This window comes from Pelecanus crispus, chromosome 12 (genome assembly GCF_030463565.1).
Source record: "Pelecanus crispus isolate bPelCri1 chromosome 12, bPelCri1.pri, whole genome shotgun sequence".
Classification (NCBI taxonomy): domain Eukaryota; kingdom Metazoa; phylum Chordata; class Aves; order Pelecaniformes; family Pelecanidae; genus Pelecanus; species Pelecanus crispus.
The window spans coordinates 15,084,201-15,111,223 of record NC_134654.1 but is presented as its reverse complement, the minus strand read 5'-3'; the positions used below and the strand labels follow the sequence as shown (position 1 = coordinate 15,111,223).

At 44.6% G+C, this 27,023-nt stretch overlaps 1 protein-coding gene across 2 annotated transcripts in view; it reads left to right on the top strand.

Annotated features, from left to right (window-relative positions):
- Nucleotides 1–27,023, top strand: part of GAS7 (growth arrest specific 7) — a 106,581-nt gene that overhangs the window by 37,804 nt on the left and 41,754 nt on the right. Inside the window, exon 2 of one of the 2 annotated variants that reach the window (XM_075719790.1) lies at nt 6,885–7,005. In XM_075719790.1, the coding sequence (XP_075575905.1) occupies nt 6,885–7,005 (121 nt within the window). The remainder of the gene's footprint in view (nt 1–6,884; nt 7,006–27,023) is intronic. The other variant, XM_075719791.1, reaches the window with a different exon arrangement.

Here is a 27,023-nt window from a genome sequence, read left to right as displayed (position 1 = left end):
AGGATTTCACTGGGGTCATGTGTTCTCTGCTCTGCCTACATTGTTCAAATTTCCTGTTTCCTCAACGGTGTGTTGCAGACATCCTTTTCAGGTCCAGATCTGCCTGTCTGCCGCCATGCAGCGGCTGGTGACGCTCCCAGAAGTGACAGTGAGGGGAGTGGCATAAGTGTTTCTCTCAGCCCAAAGGCACTGCAGGAGCTGCAAGATTTGGAAGGCAGAAGGGATTGCTACCCCACCCAGCCTGAGCTTCTGCACAGCTGGGTCAGGATCTTCGGGGTCCTATCTTTTTCTCTGATTGGAAAAGAGCAGATCTTCTAAAAAGAGGCACTTAATCTTGATGGAGGAACTACAAGAAGTGCACAGGCCCTTGGTAAGCCATTCCAGTCTATACTTATCCTCATGATTGGCAGATTCTTTTCAATCTGAGCCTGTCTAGTTTCAACTTCCAGTCACTGTCTGCTGTTCTGTTTTTGCTGGTTCTCTGCTGATACTGAAACCTCCTCTCCATATAGACAGTCCTCTGTTGTAATTTACCATTCTCATAAATTATCCTGGCAATAATTCTCCTAAAAATAGGAACAAGTGATCAAAGTAATAGCACAGTCTTGCCAAGCTATCTAAAGAATACGTGTGCAAGCAGAAGTGCCTCACTTTTCTTGTGACATGTGGCTGGGCACAGGGTGTGTCCCTGTAAGAGCTGAGTTTGGGGAGAGGTTTGAAGCCTGTCTGGTGGTGCTGTGCCAGCTGTGGAGCTGGGCTCTTCAACACCATCTGCCTGTCGCTTCCCATCTCTGTGCTGTCTTCTGGCCCCTGTCTCTGTCTTGTCTCAGTGGAATGGCAGCAGGATTGCCTATCATTACATGCCATGGTTAGCCCAAACTTCTCCCATACAGCTGTGCGAACATGGTTCCAGTTTAACTGTGCTGATGCTAGAAGGGACTGCAGAGGGTCAGGCTAGGGCAGGGTTGTGTCTGCTGAGAAAAACAGAGCAAGAAGGTCTCTCCTGTTACTCAGATCTCCTGTTTTGACAGAGAAGGGTCATTGTGCTGCCACCATGGCCTCCGTGGCACTCACATTTCTGAAAGGATGCGCTGCTGAGTGTGCCAAAATTATGAGGTACTTAATCTGTGATGCATTTAGAGCCCAGCCCCATATGCTACTGCCCCACACCATCTACCCCAGAGCCTCCTGGTATCTCTACTTCAATGGGTGTAGGATGGTGAGCAGTAGAGCATGAAGCCAAATTTCATTTCATCTTTGATTCCTTCCCTATGTCATTTTCAGTTCCCCTTTCCCCCACAGAGTATCACTTTGGAGCAGAGCTGCTATGGGAGTGGGAGCTCAAGTGTGTGTGTGAGGGGATTGCACCGGGACCAGTTAGGGGCTCTAACAGAGAAGTGGTCCCAGCATGCAGAGTATCTTCCTTTGCAGTGCCTGTGGAGGGGATAAAGTCCTGCCCAATAGTGAGCTGCTGTTTAGGATCACATTACTCTCCAAAACAACAGGATCCACACATCTGTACTCCACACACATCCAAGCAAACCATTGCCCCATTGTTTACAAGAACTCCTGCATTTGGCAGTGCTGGGGTTTCCCTTGTATTCAGTCCTTTTGGCCATCATTGATAGGGACTACTGTGCTCACAACACTTCTTTATTGGCAAAATCAGAAGCAAAGGTAGAAATATTAGTAACTCAATGTCATTGTTTAGCCCCAGCCAGCAACTAAGCACCATGCAGCCGCTCGCTCACTCCCCCTACCCCGATGGGATGGGGGAGAGAATTGGAGGAGTAAGAGTGAGAAACACTCCTGGGTTGAGATAAGAACAGTTTAATAATTGAAGTAAAGTAAAATAGTAATGCTAATAATAACAATATAATAATGATAATAATAACAATATACAAAGCAAGTGATGCACAATGCAATTGCTCACCACCTGCTGACCGATACCCAGACAGTTCCTGAGCAGCGATCGCTGCTCCCCGGCCAACCCCCCCCCCAGTTTATATACTGAGCATCATGCCATATGGTATGGAATAGCCCTGTGGTCAGTTTGGATCAACTATTCTGGCTGTGCCCCCTCCCAGTTTCTTGTGCACCTGGCAGAGCATGGGAAGCTGAAAAGTCCTTGACTAGCATAAGCAGTACTTAGCAACAACTAAAAACATCAGTGTGTTGTCAACATTCTTCTCCTACTAAATCCAAAACACAGCACTATGGCAGCTACTAGGAAGAAAATTAACTCTATCCCAGCCGAAACCAGGACACTCAAAAATAGAATTAGCAACTGCAAAACATAATGCTTATATGCTTTTTTGAAGTGATACACATTTTGGCAGGGACTACAGCTAAAACATTGGCTTAACTTTGGTCTTTATACTATTTCCATCCAATGTTTGCTGGTGTCCACTCTATATTGTCCACATCTGTCTCTTGGCATAGCCTCTGTTTAACAGTACAACCATGGCACCCGTCTGTAAAAGACCTCTGCTTTTCCTGCAGACCATCAAGGAGACCTGAAGCAATACTGAAAAAGCGACTCAAAGGATTTTGGGGCAATTGCAGAGCTTCCCTTAAGCAAACCAGCGGTATCTGTCTTTGCAGGGTACTGGTGTTGACCATGTGAAATGAAGTAATACCATGGGCCCCTAAAGTGAGCTGAACCTAGTCTTGACCCAGTTGGTACATGGGATCACAGTAGGGCCATACTAAGAAAGAGGGGTAGTGGGAATGGATAGGACTTCAGTTCTGGAAGGGAAAGAAGGTGTTAAGGACAGAAATGGTGAGCGTACAGTAAAAATGTGTGAAATTCTGTACCTTCTTGAACGGTTGGACTCGATGATCTTAAAGGTCCTTTCCAACCTAAATGATTCTACAATTCTAGATTCTGGAACAGAACCCAGGGTTGGATTATCCCAGATTCCTCTTTATGGGATGATCATGCACAGCAGAGATAGTCTGGTGTAACTTTGTTATCTTCAAGGCCAGAGATCTGTGCAGTGAATCTAAGGGACCCAACCTGCTGCCAAATTCTTCATGAGCTGGTACACTCCTACACTGCAGAATTTCATTTTTCTTCAGTGTGCTTTTGCAAACAATAACGGGGGGGGCATTAACCCTGTGATGGAGAGTTTGGGAGCTGTCCCAGAATTTGTCCCAGCACTCTGTGCTATCCCTTGGAATGTGCTGGGAGAGAGACTGGTTTTGTGGTTCAAAAAATAGCTTGGGGCGACCATGCTTTCCTTTCTGATCTGACTGACCTTCTCTGCATATGTTACTTGATCCTGAATCTTTGAATGCCTTTTATCCCTGGCTTTCTCACCAGACCTACCTGCGTTTTGGAGAAGGACTGGGTATAGGTAAGGTGCAAGGACAGCCCCTGAGGAAGTAGTCCTGGAGACAGAAATCAAACAGCCACCTTCTTAACTGTTATTGCAATTACTGGCATGACTGCGCTGGTCAGACATTCTCTTTCCAAGAGTTCTTTTTTCTTCCCAGTGTTTCATTACATTAGGGATGTGTCTGAGAGAGATGTGAGATGGAAAAGCTCCCCTGCAGGTCCGTCAGGTTAAAGGAGCTGAACAGGACCAAGAGGAAGCTTGTACAAAACAGCTTTTGTTTTTAAGGTTCATGTGATAAAAGTACATGTCAGTGCCATACACCTGTGTCCTGGTTTCGGCTGGGATAGAGTTAATTTTCTTCCTAGTAGCTGCCATAGTGCTGTGTTTTGGATTTAGTAGGAGAAGAATGCTGATAACACACTGATGTTTTTAGTTGTTGCTAAGTACTGCTTATGCTAGTCAAGGACTTTTCAGCTTCCCATGCTCTGCCATGCACACAAGAAACTGGGAGGGGGCACAGCCAGAATAGTTGATCCAAACTGACCAAAGGGCTATTCCATACTATATGGCATGATGCTCAGTATATAAACTGGGGGGGGGGTTGGCCGGGGAGCAGCAATCGCTGCTCAGGAACTGTCTGGGTATCAGTCGGCGGGTGGTGAGCAATTGCATTGTGCATCACTTGCTTTGTATATTATTATTATTGTTATTATTATTACTATTATTACTATTTTACTTTATTTCAATTATTAAACTGTTCTTATCTCAACCCAGGAGTTTTTCTCACTCTTACTCCTCCAATTCTCTCCCTCACCCCATCAGGGTAGGGGGAGTGAGCGAGCAGCTGCGTGGTGCTTAGTTGCTGGCTGGGGCTAAACCATGACAACCTGTCCACTGGTATGCATCACCTGTGCAAGCAATGTGATGCTTCCAGAGACGTCATGCCTGGGAAGCCTGCAGTGAGTTATTTTCAGTCTTGAGTGAGAGCAAAACCAAACAGAAGGATGATGCTGGATTTTAGGGCCCTACTGCAGGTGTCAGGGCTGTGTGAGCGAGTTTCTGGTGGTGCCAGTATGTGGCTGTAAAGAATTGGAAATAAGTACATTGTTGTTGGAGCCATGTTAGCAGTGGCATTGCATAGTGAAACAAGGCACTTCCATAAACACATATATCATGTTGGAAAAGAACTCAGATAACACAGAGGTAAAACTGGGATAGCTTAATTTTTCTGTCATATTCATGAGTTTTAATGTTTTCATTAGTAGGATTCAGAGCTTTTGCAGAAAGCTATATGAAACAGAGAGGTGTTTGAGTGGCATGTATGGAGGGGTCCTGCCCCTGTGATCACAGAACAGGAATGGCTGTGCTAGCTTCACTAAGACAAGAATTTCATTTAGTGCATTTCTAGGCAATAGTATAATACTAACAATAATGAGAACATGCACCTTTGGGCAGGCTAATGTGTAAGAGAGGTTTTCACTTGCATCCTAAGCTGAGATCAGCCAAAAGAAAAATCAAATAGTAACATAAACTGTGAAAGCTTCTGCTTTCTCACATGTACAGCAAGGCGAGTGGAACTGTAAATTGATTTGATTAAACCTTAGAGAGCAGAAACACAGGGGATAGGAATAGATGATGCAGATTAATTCTTCATACCACACTGCTAGCCATAGGCACACAGAGCATGGGATTTGAGTCATAAACCTGGCAGAGTCCCTTAGTATCTCCCGAGCTAACTTGTTAAATTCGTGTTGGGCCAGCCTGAGTCTCCCAGGCTGTATCTCTGCTCAAGGAGAGGAGCTGAAATCTGAACCAGCATAGGCTCCATCTGTGCTGTAGTGGTGAGACAGTATTTGTCTCATACTGGCCTTGGGTCCCTATGGCTGCCTTGCAGCCTTTGACCTGTCTGTGCAAGTATGCTTGATGAGGCACGAACACAAGATCATTCTCAAGTTCAGTGCCTCTTGAAAGCCATTGTAATCAGAGTTTTCTGAAACTGAAAAGAAACAAAAAAATAGACTTTTGGCTCCAAAATCATTAAAAGTTCCTTTTATTCTGGTTGGAACAGAATTGGAATTTCACTCAGAGATTGAATGTGTAGGAGAAGGACACATCACATGTTTCTTCCTGACGGTACTGTTCATATGTCTGTCAATGTTTGAACATTATATTCAGCCATATGCTGAAACTCTGCCTGTCCCCTGGATGTGGCTGCTTGTGAATCAAGTGCAGTCACTTTAGACCTGTCCCCCACTGTGTCAGAAGGCATTTCCTGGATAGAGATTAGCTTCCATGGGATAAATAATTCCATTTCACACATTTCTTCTTGTTCTTTTGTATTTCTTCCTTTGAAGGCAATGCAAACAAACAGACAAAATATGAGTACATTACATGCCTGGTTTGCCTTAGGGAATGTGGAAAGGCAAAGTGGAGCTCTCTGGATGTGAGCCAGGAGGAGGCTGTTGGGTTCATAGTTGCAGCCCTGTAGGGCTGCAGTTGGCACTCTTTGGCCATGCATCTTATCTCTCTGCCTTTGCCTTATTCAGTGTTCCTGGTTGAAGGGACCACACAGGGTTCATGCCTCCTTTGGCATGAAGCCCTCTTTGCCAGTGTCACATCAAGCAGCGGCTGTAAATCCCGAACTACCAAGGAATGACCAGAGCTACCTGGAAGAGGGAAATAGTCCAGGTGATGCAATGTAGTGCAGACAATTACTTACACTTCAGCTTCACCTCTCTTTTTTTTTCCTTGCACCCTGAACCTGCCCTGAGGCTTGCAAATGAGTTGGTGAAGAGATGTACAGCTGAGGTAGCACCTGAACCCTGATGGCCGTTCTGTATGTGCCTGGTGAGCAGGTGACAGCATGATGCTCATGTTCCTGCTGTTCCTAATAATCTGGATCACTCCTACTAATCTGGATCCTAATGATCCTGTGTCTGGATGATATGGATCCAGATGACATCTAGATCAGTAATGTATGCATTGCGGATTACATGCATTATTAGTGTATAATCAGCATACTGATAAATTTACTTCAGTGCACTACTCCTATAGGCAACATGGCTCTGCAGTGTTTCTGCTTGAAAATGGCTGAAGGTGATGGTTCCCCTGTAAATTAAATTGGGGCAGCACCTCCATGACCAGTGCTTTGACCCACCAGTATATCCACATGAAAGTAAATGAGTGCCAGATGCATGCTTTTCTTTCTCAGGCACTAGATTATTTTATGCTTTGCATTTTAATGACTAATGAGAGTCACTTTCTTGGAGAGGTCCAGGTGCTCATGGAACATGAACTACAGAGAGGTTTCATTCCACTCCCAAAGGACGTTCTGTGTAGCCAGTGCTCCAAGGAAAGTTTACTTCATATTCTGGATGAAGCTAGGACAGATGAGGGGAGAAATGGACTGAAAGTCTTTGGATGTATTGCAATCTCTAGAATGCCAAACCACATGGTCCCTTTCCAGATGTCTGTCTGGTTAGACTTTACATTATCTAGATATTGACTTAATAGGTTGGGTTTTTTTTTTTCTTTTCTCAGCAGAAACCCAGAAAGACAACTCCTCAGACAGGAGAAGATACCTTGAACAGCCATCTTCCCACCGGCTGGCAGAGCTATATGTCTCCCCAGGGCCGAAGGTACTATGTGAATACCTTGACAAATGGTAAGTGGGAGTGGGGGCTCTAGTAAGTGCGTCACCTTCGCAGTACCGATCTGTTGCAGGAAATTGTCTCTCAAGTTGATTTTGATGACAAAGTAGGCCCAGAGTCAAAGGAATTACTGACTCTGCCACCATATGAAAGAAAATAATTATAAGAAGATTTAGTCTTCTCATCTTCTGTCATCTTAATTCTGACCTTTAGAAGACATCTGAAGCTTTTACAAAAGACAGAGAATGTAAAGCAGAAACACCCCTGCCATAAATGTTTTCACATATAAACCACTGTTAAGGATATAATTTTTATCACATTCCATATTTTCTTTCCCTTTACCTGCAGATATTTATGTCTATATATGTACATATAGTAAGGTAGTTTGATAGAATGTCAGGTATCACTAAAGCACTGTTAGGGGAAAACAGAAATAGTTAATTGAAAAGTTGCTCAAGTCAGAGTCAGCTTGCCTATGGAGACAAGAGAAGCAAAACACATGTAATAGGACATCAAAGACAGAATTTTCGGTCTATATTTGTGTGTTTTATTCCCTGTCATGCTAGTGGAGAAGCAGACTTAACTCACGATCTTATCAGCTGCTCAAGACCTGTCAAACTGGTACCACCCCTGGCTTACCTAAGACTCTGTGTCCACCTGCTTTTCTTGTCATGAGCTCAGAACAGCACTGCAAAACAGAGATTTGTGACCAGCAAAACCAGATTTCTTTAGCAGAAAGAATACCAGAATGACAGGGGAGGAAAGGACAGCAGGAGTTAATCTTGTTCACAATGGAGTCAAAGCCACCAGGAATGACCACTGGTGTTCTTTCTGACTCACTGTGAGTGCAAGGAGAGCTTTGGGCTGTCACGGTGTGCCTCACGGTCCATTCAGGGACCGATGTGTTTTATTTCAGAAGCCTTTGGCCTAGAACTTGGCCAAGTCATTATTTACCTGAGTTTTATGCACTGACATCTCATAGGACCCTCCAGAAGGCACATTACCATTAAACACTGCCTTCATTTTCAAGCATAGTCTGCTCTGTCTCATGGGCAGCATCCCCTGCATGGCTAGGGAGATCAGTAGGAGTTAGATACCCTGTCCCCACTGCAATTCAGGGGTGGCTGAGGAGGTGATTAAACTCAGTCCTGAGCCATCATGGTGATGGACCCTTACTCACATGTACTGGGTTGAGGTCAGATAAAACCAGTAAGAGGCAGAGCTTGGGTTTTATGTGATAAAAGCTCTTATCACAGGAACCCTACCCCAGAAAGGTAAATGTCCTGGACTCAGTTTCTCCATAATGTCAGGCAGCTTTTTACTTTCCTCACACAAGTTACAGACAATATGCAACAATATGTGGCCAAGGGCCACATCCTGCTTGGTAGGTCCAGGTTAGAAATCAGGAAAATTATTTTCTCTAGGAAGGCAGGATAGCCCTGGCCCAGGCTGACCAGGGAGGTGGTGAAATATCCATCTTTGGGAGATCTCAGAACCTGGCTAGACAAATCTGTGGCTGGCCTGGTCTGTTGTTAGCAGTGATCCTACTCGGAGTGAATAGCTGGGCTGGGGACTTCCAGAGGTCACTTCCAACCAGTCCTTTTTGGAAGAATGCCCAAACTACCTATGGTTGTGCTCTCAGCTACTGCAATAGGATTGCTATGCAGCAAGAAATATGGTTCTCAGAATAACAGAGAATAAAAGAGAGGGTAGAAGTGGGATTTCTGTGTTCTGGTCCTTGCTTTAGGGAGCACTTATTCAAGTTCTGTTTAGATGAGAAAGCTCCTCACCAGAGTAGTCCTAAGCCCAGCTAGCTTTGAAGTCAGGCTGCTCGTTTCTTGTGCTGGACTCAATAATCATGCATTTCTAAGCCTCCCACACCTTCCATGAGGGCTGTAGCCTTTTGTGACACAACAGGATTCTCCTGCAGCAGGTACAGGGGCATTCTGGCCCCTCCACTCCTCCAGCTTAGCTGGTGTCCCTGGCAAGCTCAGTTGCTCTCAGCCTGCTCAGTTAGAATATGCTGCTGCCTGAAATTCTTCTAGCTGTGTAGGTACTGCTTTTTGCTAGTTTATCAGTTTGATGATATTGCTTGCGAGTATTTTTGCTCTAGTTGGGCTGTATTGCACTATCAGATTCACATCCCAAATGCCTGTGCTTCCTCAAAGTGCATTATGTACCAAAAAAGCATCACCTGTGGTGTCATCTAGGCCTCAGACAAAGCAGAAGCTGAATGCAACCTCCAGGCCTTTCTGTTGAAGTGTGTGATGAAGCCTCATCCAGCCCTGGCATGAGCATCTGTCTGGACACTGTTTTGATTTAATCTGACTAATCGGCTCTGACCTTTGCCCCTGTAAAACTGGTAGTGCAGGACTATCCACAGGCAGATTGTCCAGTCTCATGTTGGATATGCACTTTCTTCCTTGACTGTGCTGCAAAGCTGGACCTGCTGAGCCATGCAGTCACCATAAAGTCACATTTGGCATGCAAGGCTTGCTGTCTGACAGTGACACTTCCTTGACACTCAGGAAGTATTCTTTGACTTTGAGCCATATGATAAGTCAAAGACAATATGCTATAAAACTGCAGTCCCCAGCTTTCCTATGATAGAGCTGCATTGGCGTGGTAATGTTTATCGCAAGTCTCATAGACTGGACAGCTCACTGACTGCACCTGCTGACTTGTTTTAACTGCGTATTTGTCCTGTCATTGCTGTAGCTGCTGCTGGGAGTATCAAGATAAATACTGGCAGTGTTTGTCATGGGAGCACGGTGCCAGCATACATCTATGTCACAGGGTTTCATGGGCCTGCTTCCTGCTTTGCCTCCATACCACCATTGTTTCATTAGCAGGACCTAGCTCTCTTTTCCTTCAAGGTCTTATTTGTGTAGCTGTATTCCTAGATTGCCCTCTCTTTATCATAGCTATCACCAGATGATGAAAGCACGCTAGAGTGTTTGAGAGAGATATCACTGTTTAGTGCACAAGTGTGGTAACTCAGAGGTCAGTGGAAGCTAGCTGGTTGGCCTTCAGTCTGATCCATGTAGTTAAAGGTCTTCTGCCCACCATTACCCACCAACAGCAGTTGATGCAGAACTCTTCGTCTGTAAGGTCATAAACATTTCTCAGATCTCCCAGGGACCAGTCATCTCTTTACTGAGATGGATGATCAGAAAGTGTTTCAAGACCTCCTCCACACTCTTCACAAATTCTGACATTTTTTTTTTCTACCACGGGGAAGTCTGGGTGTTCAGCAGCTTTCACACAGTGACTCACAAAGTGGCTGGCTGACTGCATATTGACTTGCTGTAAAACCACTGTGGGGGTGACAGCCATTGCTAGAATGTACATCTGTTTTCATCTGAAAGAGAAGGGACATTGCTAACCCATCAGGAAACACTGTACACCCTGTGCACATTGCTTTCCATGGTCTTTCCCCTCTGATTCCACAGCTGAGATGGTCTGAAATTATGCTTTTTCTCATGCCTCACACATGCAGCAGGAGACTGTGAGGGGTCAGGGAATACTGCTTTGGGTGCTGATGGCAGTAGTGCCTCCCAGGAAGGGCATGAACACTTCTCTTGCTAGGACACTGCACATCCTGACAAAACATACTCGTAAATTCTTGCTGGACAGAGGTCCAGCTTCAGCAGGGCTGATGAAATGTTGGCTCTTTCAGAATATAGCATAGCTTGGGAAGTAACAGCTCTGGGATCTGTCCATGCAGCCCAGCAGAATCTGGATGTTGAGTCTACCTATGAGAGAAAGACGTTAGAGATTACCCACCCAACTACTGTTGTGTCTGGTCTCAGCCAAATGCCAGCAATGTTGTACATGTATTAATCCTATATAGATGGGTGCAACAAGTATGCTTGTTACTATTCAGACTATTACAAAATACAAGACTGTGTGTAAGATACATTTCATAGTCAAACATGCCAGTGAGTCACTAGACGGAAGAAAAGGGAACTTCTTGAGGCAACAGAGTGTTAACCAGTCAGTCAAACAAAGTAGTTCCACCCATCTGAGGAAGAAATATTTGCATCTACAAGGGAGTGAAGCAGTCCTTATTTTAATGAAGACAAATGGTCAAACTATCTCCTGGACAAGGAATAAGTACTGTGAGATTCAGAGTGCAAGATTAGATCTGTCTGAACCCCCTCCAAAGGGCTTGGGAAGGAGCCTTCCTGGAGCCAAGGAGCTTCCCAGAGCTGTCCAATGCCTGTACATTGTGATGCAGACTTTCTCATGGAGGGCTCTACTCAACAGATGCAACAAGACATAAGGTATGCTTGGAGAAGGAAGCTCTGTGTAGCACCCTGTCAGGAAAGGGTAGCACTTCAGAGCGATAAGGGAATGAGAAAGAACTTTCTGGTTATTTTTAGTCTAAGTGGTTTAATTGTGGTTTTCTTCTTTTTTTCACTTCTGTCTTTCACAAGCATCTGTAATTACATTGCTGAAACTAGATGTTGTGAATAAAGTGTTTTATTAGAATTGTACATTAACATAGCTGCACTGAAATGTGAGTTTAAGGCAACTTGGGTAACAGCAAGGCACTGTTCACTGAAGCTCATGGTAGATGTTTCAGTTGGGGGACCTCAGCCAGTACACTGTCTACTCCCCGGGCCTTCTGCTGCATGGAGTAGGTGGACAGCTGGCACCAGAGGGGTGGACCCTCTGACATGCAGCAAAACACTGGGACAGATAGTTGGACTATAAGGGTTTCCAGGGACCTTGTTACACTGGGCTACACTGAAAAATGAGTTTTTCTTCTCCTCCATTTGGAGCCTTCTGTCAGAGATGACTTCAGTTTTCAGTCCCAACGTGGAAGGAGGCTCTGACTTCAGAGCAGTTTAGGCGTGTTCCTGTGTATGTATCATGTCTCCTATTATCAGGATCTACAAAACTTCCTGTTCAACAGGAGGAAACATGAAATTGTCCTGGAAAGGCTCTGTGGTTGCTATCTGTCATCGACCAAAGGTAGGTTCCCTCCCAGCCTCCTCTGAAGTGCTCTGTGGAGTTTCCTTCCATTTCCAGGTGCAAAATCTGGACCTGGATCAGAACCACCATGCCAAATCAAGGGTGTCTTTTCCAGGTGCTGACGTACCAAATTGTCTAAAGGGACTGTACAGCTTCAGCTTTGTTACAGTGGCTTGTACTTTATGTAGCTTTTTTTTTCTTGAAATTTTTTAATCCAAGAAGGGATTTCTGTATCTCAACCATGGCCTGAACTGTCTCTGATCCCCCCACCTTTTCTAGAGTGCAGAGGCCTGCTATTAAGCTCAGCTAATGGATATAGTGCTACATTGCGGTTTTTCCTTCCAGGCTGATGTTAGGTAGCAAATGTAGCACTGCAGTTTTGGTTGCACAGCACTCTGCAAGGTCTCCTGCAAATCCATGCTCTCGCTTTCTTTTTATACATGTAACACATCACTTAGGCATTGCTATCATGTATTCTCACTTTGGTTGTTCCTTCCATCATATGTCTCTCATGTATGAGGTAGAAGACAGTCACTTATCTCAGCCGTATGCTAAGCATATGCGGAAGCTCCAGGCATTGGGTTCACTGTTCTTTTAAATGTTGTATTTGGACATCCTCTGAGTGGCATGTCTTTCTCTTGCAGCACTCCAGCTGTCCTGCATGCCCAACCAGTTGCCCTGTCAGTCAGTGGGAGGCATATCGCAGAGTGGGGTTGGGGTATTTACCAAGCTCAGGGCTGTGGCTGAGCCCTGGCTTGGGTAAGAGCACAACAGAGCATCCCTGCACTCTGCTCTGGGGCTGCAGGGAGAAGCACTGCTTTTCTGAAGGTGGGTGCTAGCAAGACCAATCTTTCTTGGCAGGCTCATGGCAGTTTTAGCACTTCCATCATTGACAAGCAGTGGTCAGACAAAGTACATGCCCTCTCATGTGGTAAGAGTATGGCTAAACATCTATGCAGCCTCCAGGCAGGGCAGGTCTGTGAGCAGAGACCCCACATAGAGGAAAGGCAGCTCATTTACAGGAAGACAGGTCGTAAAAGCAGCAAAGCAGTTAGAAAGCTGTCTGGAGGGAAAGCAAACTAAAGGGAAAGCAAACTAAAGGGAAAGGGGATCATAGCTGAATTACAATAAGATTGTGCAAAACTGTTTGGCAGATCATACTCAAAGCATGGTGATCAATGGTCCCTTGACAAAATGAAATTTGCACCAAAGGAAATCCTGCAGGGATCTGCCCGAGGCTTCATTCTAGTCAGTATTTTCAGTAATGAATGGCATGTTGACATTGAGAGTACTTATTCAAATGTTAACTTTAACTGAAGCTGGGAGAGAACATGGTGTGCTGCACAAAACAGGCTCAGAATTCACAATCATCCTGCAGCTGAGGGCACACACAGGAAGAGTAGGATGCTGTTCAGTAAAGATGCACTTAAGATTGGAGATTTCATCAGAAATAATTAAGTGACAAAGACAGGCAATGGAGCAGTTTACAGACAAAGACATAGGGGTTCTGGAGGATCTAGAACTGAGTGTGAGCCAGCAGTGTTGTGCTAGTACAAAAACAGCCAGCATTTTCCATTGTATAAATAGGAATGTTGCCTGTGAGGCATGAAGTAAGCCTCCACTTTACAAGGAAATTATAAAACCTCAGCTGGAATATTTTATCTTGTTTGGGCTCCACACTTCAGGAAAGATGTGAGCCAGTTGGATAAAGCCCAGAAGAGATTAGCAAGAATGATGGCAGATGTGGCAAACATGGCCTGTGGGCAAATGTTAAGAGATTGGGTCTGTCTGCCCTAAGAAAGCAAAGATGCGGATGGGGACATGAAAGTAGGCTTCAAGCACATAAAATGCGGAGAAGACTGTTTGCAATGCCTGTTGTGACTAACAGTAAGACACAGTAACAGACCTCAGTTGCAACAAGGACAACTCTAACTCTTCCTAGCTCTCTGAATTAGTAAAGTGTGGGAGTAGGGAATTGCCTGGGAGTCTGTATCACTGGAGGTCTCTAAGAGCAGGTTACTCAAAACCGTGAAAAATCATGTTGGCCTTGCTTTGGGACACAGCAGGGACAACACGACTTCCTGAAATCCTTTTCAGGCCTGTTTTTTCAGTCTGTAAAACCTATCCTATATGAAAAATATTTATCAATGTAGAGGATGACAAATGCCTGGGACTCACATGAGAGTTGTTCTTTATTTGGTATCTTTGTGTTTCCCCAATTTTTACATATGTCACATCTAACTAGGCTGTTGTCACTCAGCTGCTGGTTTGCTTTTTCTGGTTGTCTAAGTCAAAGAATCTTAATATGAGTTCAGAGGAACATTTGCTGTGCTTCGTTTCATGTTTACCCAAATGCACCTGTGCTGAATATTCCCACTCTGCTTTGGAACAGATCCTGCTCCTCCCTGGACAGTCCTGCCCTCCTGCTTCCCAAGGAAAGGCAGGTTTAGCAAGCAGTTTGCAGGGCGGCAGCAGCTGGTGGGCTCTGCACTATGCTGTCAATCTGCTGGGATGGGTGCACAGCTGGGAGCAGGGCGGGGACACAGCCTTTGAAGAAGGTTAGCATGCAAAAGCTATACAAGTTTTGGTGCAGTGGGGTTCTGTGCTGCTCCCCAGCTGAATCCCTTGTGTAGTTCTGCTCCCTCCTCCTGAAAACAGGAGGTGTTGGGTGACCAGTCCATCCAACAAATTGCCTTTGTGAACATGCCTGGCACTGCACCATCTCTGCTTCACCAAGCAACCATTTGCTTCCTTCCTCACACGGTGCAGAAGCCTTTTTTTGGATTAAATATGTTTTTTGCTTTTGGTGCTTGAGCTATTCAGAGATGGGAACTCAAGTATGCATTCCCATTCCTGGGGAGGGGAAATGGGAGTTTAGGGGCACATAACATCTTGATTCTTCTGAGCCTTCAAAATACAGCAGAACCCACCCCCTTGTGAGTCATTAATATTATTGTCAGCTGTTTCCAGTGGTTAGTGTCCTTCCACATTGTGATTATTTGCCTGTGCTATCCACACATCTTATCTGACCATAATAGTATTTCCCCCATGCGTGTTGTTGTGTGATCTAATTTTCATTGTCTTTACATGAAAAACACAAGGAAATTGGTTCTTAACTGGAAAGAAATAGAATTTATGAGACAGTGTTCTCATGTGGAAAAAAGATGTTGCAAAAATCTTTAATGAAAGAATTGGGGTGAGTGTGTGGAACAAAACCAGATTTGCACAGGTAAATGAGCCAGCCGACAAAGACAGCACATTCGTGTCTATATCCACTTGATGGCCCAACGAGATAAACACATTTATCATCCTTTGAAACTGGTTGGACTCAATCCTGAAACCATCTTAAAGGCCTCTGACCCATAAGAGGTCTGCAGAATGAATCCCAAGAGAATTTCAAAATACCTAAAATTTGTTTTCACAGTATGGCCTGCTGTAGGAAGGTTGAGTCTGCATCAATTACATTACAGTCAGGATGCCTGGCATCTATCTTGCGCAACATCTGGAGACATACAAGCCTGTGATGTCAAAACATAAGAAAGATGGCAAGCCACTCTAAAATGCCTGGAAGACCCTTCTCTGTAGCAGTCATGGTCCTTATTTTGCATCATTAACTATGCAAAGAGTCCTGTGCTGTCTGGAAGGACAGTCAGGATACCTTTCCTGGGATTTGGAGGGTTAAGTGCATGCTTGCACTCTCTGTTTAGAATCAGGACACCAGTGAGTAGGGATGATAAACTGGAAAGAAGTGTGCACAAAAGAGCTCATGGCTGTCAGGCTGCTGCCCATCAGAGTCCGCAGCACTGACTGGCCTCTAAGGATGCTCAATCCTGTGCCCTTAGATTTTGCCATCCCTATCGCCATCTGAGCAGAGCAGAGTCTGATTCACCTGACAAGGTACGATCTGCAGGGTAGACCACTCCATTTTAATGGGATCTTCCAGTGTCACCACTTATCCATGCAAAGAAATAATTACCTTTACCTCTCAATTGTCTTCCTGATGTAGGTGTTTAAAATAGCTAATGTGAGCTACACCCTGTAGTGCCAGTCTCTCTTCATTGACTCTAAGGAGAGCTTTGGTGACAATACCAACTCCACAGACAGATAAAGCTGGCTGTAGTGAATCTCACCAGGGAACTTAAAAAAAGTCCTCAGTTTCCTTGCATGGGATTACTGCCCCTTACTACTCCCATAGCAGAATGCAGCCATCAGCAGGCACAGAGAGGGCTGCACAGTGAAACAGTCTCTTCCTGTCAGGTCATATGGTGAGCACACCTCCCTTCACACCCAAAATATCCACCCTGGCTTTCTTCCACAACAGTGCGTAGGATGCATAGGACATCTATAAAATGCCGCACCCCATTTCTACACTTAGTTCCTACAGCTGTTGCAAATACCCAGGCGTGTTCACACATGCACATAAACACACACCTGCATGTGTACTCACACTTCAGAGGGACAGCACTTTGGGGGAGATTCAGTGTCTGAAAAGCTGCAGTATTCCTGGGGGTTATTTGAATAACAGGAGCTGGAAGGCCAGGCCAACAGCTCTGCAAATCAGACCAGGGCAAAAATATTTATTCAGGGGCAGGAAGCCTTGGCAGGTTTAGGAAATATCAGAAATATGACCTGTTGGCATAGCAATGGTTGAGGAAAGAAATATGTCTTTAGATACCTTCATTGCACAAATACTAAGAAGAACCTAGGAGACCACATGGGGGCTGGCTGGAAGGCAGTGGAAAGGAAAGGCAGGCTCTGCAAGTACAGCTTCAGGGATGGAGAACACCTTCCCCATAGTACACTTCGCCTCATTCAAGGTAGCCACAGCATATGGCTTAGAGCAGCACCCAGTATTACAGCTGTAAGCCCCACAGAAATCTTTTCTACATGCTAGAAATTACTAGGTCTGAGATGAAAAAACCTGCATTTATGTCTGCAGTACTCATAAGTTTGATTCAGCAGATGGAGGGGAAATACTTTTCTGCTGTTGGAGCATTGCATGGGAGACCAGTAGTTACTCTGAGAAGTAACTCATTAAGGGTGAGAAGGTCCTTCCCAGACCTGCAGTATTGGCTGTTCCTCAGCAGTCTGTCCCTGTGCCCTTGATCAATACTACTCTGCCTTGGATTTTTTTACCCATCAAGCTTTAGATGTTAACCTCCTAGCTAGTGTTTGGATAGCCAAACTTTGGATAGCCCATGCTTCCCCAGTTTCTCCAGCCTCAGCATTGCTACCCACAGGCACACAGCCCTCGCACTACCACAAGCCCTCTAGGATGTGTGCTCAGTCCATGTTGTCCCAGCCCACTGTGTGTGCCAAGGGAAGAGGAACTGGCTGTTTGAAGTGTGTAAGTAGCCCAAACCTCCTGTCCCCATCTCCTGAAGATGCTGCTGCCCTGCCGAGGACGTCTGGGCTGTAGCAATGGTGTTTGTGACTCTGGATGGGGAGAGCATGGTGTGCAACCCACCCCTCTCTGTCCTGATTCTTACCAGTGACCAAGAGGGTTTTGTAGGGATGGCTGCTTCTGCTTCCCAGGGATGGGGAAGGGTGTTGGCAGCTGGGGGTGATGACAGCTGATGGACTGAGGGAGAAGGGTGTCTGTACATCCCAAGATGGATGCGTTTAGGGGTCCTGTTTGCAGGCAAGGGGAGAAAAAAGGATAGGACTGGAGAGAGTATAAAACACCCTCGTGCACAGCTTCCATGCTTCTTCTGAACCAACCTGGCTGCCCATTGACTTCCCTTATTTGCTTCAGAAAAAATAAGAACACAAGTTTTTTGTTATTTCTTCCTCACCAGAACTGCGCTCGCCTTTTTGTTGGTTTTACCTCAGCAAACAGTGGTGGGCTCCATCGCTCGAGGCTAGCTGTCCATCTGCACTCTCCTTGGGCTCACAGGTCAGCTCCAGTGGTGACCTGTTTGGAGAAACATGAAATGAGGTCTCCAGTAACCACCAGTTATCTTCTGGCCTTCATATTTCAAGTGAGCTGGCTCAAGTCCCAGCTTGATAAATATCCCAGTACTTTATGCACACTCCTCCATCTCTGTCTGTGACTCAGGTCGGGGGTTGTTGTGTGTGGTCTTACTGAAGGAAAGCCAGTAACTGTTTATGTGAAGTGCTGTAGACCTCTTGTTGGTCCCTCAGGGCCCATGTCCATTTCACCATTCAGCTGAGATTGCCTGGACCTGGCTGTGTACAGGGGTGTCCCTGTCCGTTCCCTTCCCAAGACAGGTACCATTGCAGCCAGTCAGCAAGAAGCTCTGTTGTTCTGCTGGAATTTCAAGAAATAAATGTCCCCAGGCTGGTCTGGGTTCCAAAATCACTGTTTGCAAAGCTTTCAAAAGCTTTCACATATATGAGCTGTAATAAGACTGTAAAAAGACTGTAAATAGGAAGAAACCCTGTCTGGGAGAGAGGGTAAACAGACAGAGTGCTCACATTTACATTCAACCCTGAGCACATCTGGACAACCTGTGGGTCATTTGCAGGCAGGTACAGGTAAGGTGAAATCATTTCTGCCCTGGATATCTCCTACCTGACAGTCCCTGTGAAATAACTATGTTTATTTATTTGCTGCTGTTCTGGGGGGGTTGGCAGCAGGCTTCTAGCTGGCATTTTCAGAGCACAAAACAAGAAAATAGCACTGCTCTCCCCTGCTTGCATTTCTTTACAATGCTTCGTATTCGGCTCAGGCAGTGTCAGGACTGCTGGCAACTTCATGCAGCTTACTAGGGCTGAGCCTCACCCCTTTCCCAGGGCTACACTGGCATCAAATGTATATTTCTGAAGCAACTCCCTAGTATAACATTTTGTTATAAATAATAATTGTAGTTCTGTGTTGTGATTGCAAATGAGAGGAGATATGAGTCCAGGCACAAGTGGTGGGGAAGGATGTAAAGACATAGGGTAGGATGAGTCAATGAAAGGGGCAGAGAAGGTGAGAAGCAGTCAGGGTGGTAGGGTGGAGATGCTATCCAGTCTCTGAAAGGTGTAAAGAATTGTGTGCTTCACATAGTCTCTTAAAACCATCTTCTGTGCATGGACAATACTTATCCATCTTTAAGAAAACTGGGGTAAGCAACCTCCTCTGCTTTGACATCCCATTAATCCTCTTTTCAGATGTGAGACTGTTGTAAGCCTGAATGGTACTGGCAGAGCAGATGATACTGCACATAACCTGGACTGTAAGAGAACATGGAAAAGTTTCCAGGCTGTTCAGCAGGGGTGGTCTTGGTGTGTTTTCTGAAAGAGGAGCCCTAGGATCACACTGCCATGCCGAGTTCAAAAGTACCATGTGCCCAAAATGCACAGCTACTATGTGGTTAACCATACAGTTGCTCAGTGTCTTTGGGAGTGGTTTACAACTGTGTGTGGGTGGTAGATTCAGCAGGAAAATATTTGACTATGTTGAAGAAATTCTCTGATGTGCTGCAGCTGTAATACCTCTTGCATTAGTCAAACAATAGCACTCTAGCTACCTTGTCCATCACATTAATGTCTTATATACTTATTACACAAGTGGCTTTCTGCCATCTTGCATGCTCAGCTGAGGTCATCCTTACATGGTGTGTCCTTATTTCCAGGCTTTTCTTCTCTGTGGTGTTATGTACTTCCCATTTACTAAACATCTTTCTGTCTCTTGGAAGGCAGGAATTCCACTTTCACGTTATCTTGATCCTAACTAAGGTCCATTATCTTCTCAGTGTCACAAACATCATTAGGAAAATGCCACCTGCAACAGCAAGTTTTGGAGCATGGACTTTCAGGCAGTCCTGAAATGTGCAGCTGCAAGTGGTTGTTTCCTTGAAAGGAACCTCAAGTCCAGCACTTCAGAGTTTTGGGAAAATTTTCTTGATCTGCGTGAAAAAATATGTATTACTTAGTATCCTCCCGGTACCACCAGCCAGCTTTTCTGTTTCTGTCCTCCTGCATACCCTTTCCTGTTTTTCTTTATTTACCGTTCACCTTTCTTCCTCTGAAGCTCCTACCTCCAAGCAAATCTCTGATCCAGCTGTGCAACCGCTGCAACCTGCAGCCTGCCTACTGACCCCAGAAAGAGCAGAAACAACAGATAGTGCTTTTCTAGCCAACGCCCAAACAATAGCTGAAAACTCAGTGCCATAAACACATTGCATTTCCCTTGCAAACATAGTGCTTAGGGACCTTAAACATCCTATGGCTAGTGAGCAGCTGGGTTCTTTCCATCCAGCATGGTCCTGTCTTTGTCTTGCAAGTAAATTTCCCAGGGCACCAAACCAGCATCTACTAAAACATCCCGGTCTGAGTGGTTAAGCACTGACATATCTAAGCCCTATTGGAATCCACAGCTGGAAACTCCACCAATCCTTGTGCCTTGTCCATAGGCTGTTGGCATGAACAGTGCCTGGCACCACATGGGCAGATAAGAGATGGTAACAGTGGTTGTGGTCACCTTGTATGCGACACCTTTGTCATTAGGACACTCACTGGGTCAGAGAATACCCACAGAAGCTTAAAGGGACTTCTGCGTGTTTTGAGGTTCTGCATCCTAAAATATATCATTCACTACATTTATGTCTTGTAGCTTCTATGCAATTCCAGAGTTGAGAGCACTGTAACATTAGTATGTTGCGGCTCGACTATTCTTTCCTAAGACATATAATTTTAAAGTGTTGTAAGCTCATAGAAAAGATTAAATTAAGAAGCATCAGATGCAAAGGAAACCACCCTACTGCACCATCGTAAGCTAGACCTTAATCAAGAATATGAAAGCAATTTTAATAATGCTGCATTTCACTGAGTAATTGGAGGGTGACAACAAACTAAGTAGGAGAATTTTCTACCCTGCGATCACACAGTGCTATTTGCATTTTCACTGATGCTGTTGTGAGTGGGTGTTCTGGTTTTGGCTGGGATAGAGTTAATTTTCTTCCTAGTAGCTGGCATAGTGCTGTGTTTTGGATTTAGTAGGAGAAGAATGTTGACAACACACTGATGTTTTTAGTTGTTGCTAAGTACTGCTTATGCTAGTCAAGGACTTTTCAGCTTCCCATGCTCTGCCAGGTGCACAAGAAACGGGGAGGGGGCACAGCCAGAATAGTTGATCCAAACTGACCACAGGGCTATTCCATACCATATGGCATGATGCTCAGTATATAAACTGGGGGGAGCTGGCCAGGGAGCAGTGATAGCTGCTCAGGAACTGTCTGGGTATCGGTCAGCAGGTGGTGAGCAATTGCATTGTGCATCACTTGCTTTGTATATTGTTATTATTATCATTATTATATTGTTATTATTAGCATTACTATTTTACTTTACTTCAATTATTAAACTGTTCTTATCTCAACCCAGGAGTGTTTCTCACTCTTACTCCTCCAATTCTCTCCCCCATCCCATCGGGGCAGGGGGAGTGAGTAAGCCGCTGCATGGTGCTTAGTTGCTGGCTGGGGCTAAACCACGACAGTGGGGAAGAGAACTGGGTGAATACAGAGTGGCCAGTTCCCCAGAGGAAATGCATACGAGATCTATCTTGGCAGCCCAAGCACAGCCTGGAATGAATCTGGTTAAGGGTGGCACTAAGGCTTTTAATAACAATTGGTCATTTTGTAACTTTACCTCCAACCTTTACCAAATCTTGAATTCTTTTTTTGCAGAGAATAAACAAGACTTATTTTATCTTTTATTTGTTACAAAGCAACCTCAAAGTGAGCTGAAAGCATGCCATTTCTTTGAGAGAGATGACCCAGTAGTTCAGCTAGACCGGCATGTTCCTGGAGCTCCTGCCCAGCACACCTTGTCACATCCCTGAGAGCCAGGGTGCGCGTGTCAGCCTGGGGCTCAGCAAAGCCAGATGCATTAAAGAGGGTCTCTTCTTGAAGACAACCAGTACTGTGATGCTGGAAAGCAATAAGGAAGTTCACCACGTGCAGACAATTCTTGCCTCTTCCAAAGTACTGGCTAGACCCGAAGTGAGAGATCAGTGGATGGAAGGAATATAACCACGACCTACTCTAGTACTTCCTCTGCCTAATATTTTTCCATCTCTCTGTTAGTTAGGGAGCTTAGAAGGATTTAATCTGTGGGTTGAGGTTTTTCTTCCTTATCTCACCAGCTACAGTCAACACCTACTCCAGCTAAACTTATGAACTGCAGCTGAAATAGTAAGTCATCTGTGGAGACACCAAAGAGATGTCAAGCATTTTTATGACATGTTTTTTCTCATACAGATAAAACTATTTAGTGACAGTTTCCCTCTGATACTGGATGCCCTAGCTAAAGGGTGGTATAGAAACGTGCCCTGGTAAAGTGGCCTAAAACCTAGAAGAACAAAGTGTGTCTCAGAAAAGTGCTGGAAATACCATTATTATCACTACTAAGCCTGCAATGAAGGGCTTGCTTTTGTAGCAAGGTGTTTGCAAAAGGAGGGGCACGGTACAGGTCCCAGTGCTCATTTTGAAAGATCAGGTAAGGACTATTGTCAGCAGCTTTTCCCATGCTGTTAAGGTAGCAACAAGCACCTCTACCCTCAACACATGGACAGAAGTTTTCAAGTTTTCAAGCTAGCGATAGGACAAGAGGAAATGGGCTAAAGCTGCATCAGGGGAGGTTTAGATAGGATATTAGGAAAAATTTCTTCACGGAAAGAGTAGTCAAGCATTGGAACAGGCTGCCCAGAGAGGTGGTGGAGTCACCATCCCTGGAGGTGTTCAAAAAACGAGTAGACGTGGCATTTTGGGACATGGTTTTGTCTAGTCTGCCCTTAATTGGTTTAGTGTGGACTTGGTAACGTTAGGTTAATGGTTGGACTGGATGATCTTAAAGGTCTTTTCCAACCTAAACGATTCTATGATTCTAAGAACTCTTGGATGGTGCCTGTCTCCATGGCGCTTTTTCAGGACTGAGGATAAAAGTTGTGTGGCAGCCTCAGTCTCTATTTTATTGAACTGCCTGTGGGATGGAGCTGGAGTTCAGTTCTGACACTGCAACTCCTGCTGAACTTGTTCATGCACTACATGGTGCTCTGCTTTCAGCACTTGCGAGATTGAATCTCATGTTTCATGCAGGTGCAGAGGGATTTGCATCTGTCACTTCTGCCTGCTTTTCATGTCTCTTTTCATTAGGTATGAGGATGGAAGTGAATTTAGGTCAGGGCCCTGGGAGGCCCATGGAGGAGTGTGACCTCACAATGCAAGAAGACACTGTGTACAGGACCATGTTGCAGTTCAGAGGCTCGTGCATGGGCTGCTTGTTTGGACCTTTTGAGCTGATGTTGCTATAGGTGACCCATATTAGGTTCAGTACTGCAGGGCTCACTGGACCAAAACATTGGAGCACAAAGACAAAAGAACTGCTGTGCTGAATCAGGAGAGTCCCCAGACTCTGGTCTGCAGGAGGTCAGGAGGGGAAAGCCAGGACAGTTCTTCCTGGCCTGGAGTCAGTTTTGTGAACTGACGCAGAGGTGAGACCTCCTCATTCCAGTGAAACAAAATCTCCTTGTGCTACACATCCTCTACGGAACAGGAGGAAAACATTTTAATTGTATTCTCATTCACCCACTCCTTCTGCTTCTGAAGTTTTGAATGGTTTACTCCAGTCTCAGGGCATTGCAAGTGGTTTCCCCTCCTTACGTGCACAAACCCACACACTCCCCTTGCCTTTCGTTTGGGCTGTTTTCTCCCACACACAATATCAAGAAATGACGTGCCATGAAACCCTTTGTGATTCATCACAAATGTGGGGAAGATCTTAGTAAGAAACAGGAGATAAGGTGTGAGAGCACTGACAGCACTTTGTTTTCAGCTGACGAGGTGAGGTTTGCTTCCAGCAAAGCCAGTTGGAGTGTGGTGGCTTCAAGCAGCCTGGAGGTTTGGACTAGGGAGTGCAGTACTGCACTGCTAAAGGAAACCTGTTTCCAAAGCAGGGCTGTTTGCACTCCCTTTGACTCACAGGTCCAACCAATCTTTGCACTTTGAGGAGCCACAGACAGGCAGCAAACCTTGCTGAAAGTCTATGAAGATGCAGTGGAGCAGCAAAGAAAGTTTGCTAGCAGGTTTGCAAACTGTCTGCACATACAGGTGATTCCTACATGCCACTGGCAAGAGCAAAGTGAATCCCAAAAAGATGAGGTAAGACTGTGGGGCCTGTTCTACCCTACTGTGAATATAATTTCTAATTCTGCATGTTTTCAGGAAAAATTTAAGAGAAGCTTGCAGGGTTTCTTCTTGTGTCATTGAGGAGGGATCTGTTCTGTTGCTGTTCTTCATCCATGTCAGTGACCTGTGCAGTCTGCACAGCTTCATGTTATTCAGGGCAGAAACTGGGTTTCGAGCTGCTCAGCATTACAGATTTATTGCTGTTAAAACCAAAAAACGCTCCACACCTATTTATAAAGGTGTGAGATAGCACCAGCAGTTGGGTGACACATTGTAGCTGCTACAGATCCTTAAGACCAGGGAAAGTTTCTGCACAGTAAGCAGACCCAGAGGTCCTCTGACTTGCTCTGCCCTGTTCTCGTAATTTGGCCAATGAATCTATGGAGCATTTAGCTCCTAAAACAGCACTACAAAGGACACTATGCAGAGGTACTAAATCCATTCCTGAAAGCAATAAGCACACTCAGGAGGGATTATGCTAGACCTTAAAGCCTTGATGTTTGACTGATGTTGTATGTTCAGACTGGAAAGCAGCTGCATTGACCTCAGAGCATTCTTGGATTCACAGAGAAGGGACACAAAATTCTCTCTTCAGCTGCTACACTTTGATCACAAAAATTGTCTGCATCAGGACCTGCTCAGAAGCTGTGTTTCTTGACTAACATGAGGTCCCAGAGTGTGTGGCTCTTTGAAGGCCTGACACATCATGTAATTTCTCATTTTGCCAAACAGATGTAAAGTGAACTTCCTTCCCCCAAATACCACAGGTTTCCGCTTTCCTTTGAGAGGAAATGTGTGACCACATCTGTGAAAACCCTCTTCGGTTCTGTTGGCACATATCGCTTGGGTCTTGTAACTATTTTGCCTCTCACTACATCATATCAGTTTGAACAAATGGCTTTCTACTGCCTTGCTGTTTAGTAACTAACTTCCAGGTATCTCCCAGGGCTGCAGGACTTCTTTCTATTCACAGACCTCCTTCACAGTCCAGGGTGTGACAGGGAAACTACTGATTATTCCTTCCCCTCACTGGCTAAATAGAATAATTAACATGTGGCTGATAAGGGAGGGCAGAACTTGTCAGTGTTGCTAAATTAAAGTCTCACAGAGTGAGAGGTTTTAGCTTGTCTCCAACATCCTCTCTGGAAAATTGGGTGGGATATAAAGTCTTGCCCGATATTGAATCTGTTCCCTAGCAGCAGTGATCATTGTTTTACCACAGGGTTACAAGTAGTCTTCAGATTTTCCGAGCACCAGGATCAAAGGCTGCATTTGGTACTACAAGACAAGACTCTGTCTTGGCTATGTCAAACAGGGCATTATCTCTCTTTTCTAGTTTTTTATAGTTGTGGAAAAAATCAGGCCCCCTTCACACACACACACACACACACACACACACACACACCCCAATTAATTTTTCATTTCTAATCAGGACTAAGCTGCACAGAAATTGTAACGTTACAGTACTATCTTGGTAAGTTTAGTTGCTTCCAATAGATGGCATTACAGCAGTGCAGTCCTGATCGAGGTTAGTTCCTATCACTGCTTGGGCTGCCAGAATAATCTGTTACTCTGTACACAGAAGTGGTTTTCTTTTTTTTTCTCCTAGCACTCAAAATAAATGGGGTTAAAAACATTCTTGTTCTTTTCAATTCCTATCCAATAAAAGATGTTATTTCTATTTTATACATTTTATAGTGTTTTTTTCTTTATTTTCCAGTGTGCATTAACTCCACAATCACTTTATTTTAGAAAATCTGTCAAGACACTGACAGTTTTGGATTGTAATCACAAATATGCTCACCACTGGCCACAGCTCTTCCATGTATAAAATTTCTGCCCTCAAATTAATGCATCTGGGCTTTCTGTATGGCACAGGGGAAGAATTAGGTACTTCACACCAGCTCCACAGTAGCTAGCAGGCAAAGCAGAGACCAGTTACAAGAAGCAGCTGGTAATTTTAACCAATTAATTGTATTTCAAATATATTTGTTAGGTTTTTAGGTACATTCCTCTGTACGATCTCAAAAATGCAAAAATATTGTAGACAGAGATGCTTGAATAAAAAACCCAAGGCAAATATGAAGGTAACTGTCTTTACTGCTAATGTCAAAGTCAGTTCTGACAAAAACATGTTACCCCACTGATTGTGCTTGGGCGTAGCAAGAATGGACAGCACAACCCCTCCACACAGATCTCCAAAAGCCATTCTTTAAAACACTTGTCTTCAAGTCAACTCACTTATATTATTCATTAATCAACAAATTACATTAGAAAAAAATGTACCAGAAATGTGGGTAGCATATTCTATTGTTTCCCTTTGCATTACAAGAAATGTAAATAAGAATTTGTCTTTATTTAACCAGGCACTTGTGTATTTTAAGCTAAGACAAACTGACTCATAAAAGACAACTCTTAGCATTTGATTTTCCTTCAGTTTAGTTAAAACACATTCCAATTCTTCCTCATTGACCTAGCATGGAATTTATTAACTTACTACTGAATGCACAAAAAGCTGAGTAAAATTTAAATATTTCCCCATGATTCATCAAAGCTTCTAGTCCACAAGATTTTGCACTTGCAAGGAAGAAAAAGCTCAAAGTATTTTTCTTTGCAAACAAACGTGTGCTGTGGCCTGAGAAGGGGAGAGAGGGGAAGCAGGAAGCAGGGCACGTGTCTCAAGGATTTGGGCATCACAGGTGTGGGGGACAGCCCCCATTTGGGATCCTGTAATCCTGAGTCCTTTCCTGAAATAAGGAACCTAACACAACCCTTGAGGACATCTGTATGTATATATATGTGCGTGAATGTATATATAAAGACAGAAAAAACAGTACTCCCTTCTTTACCCAGTAGGCCTTTTTTTTTTGTTCTTGAAGCATCCTGTTTGTTGCTCAAATAAGCACTCACCCAGGATAGGA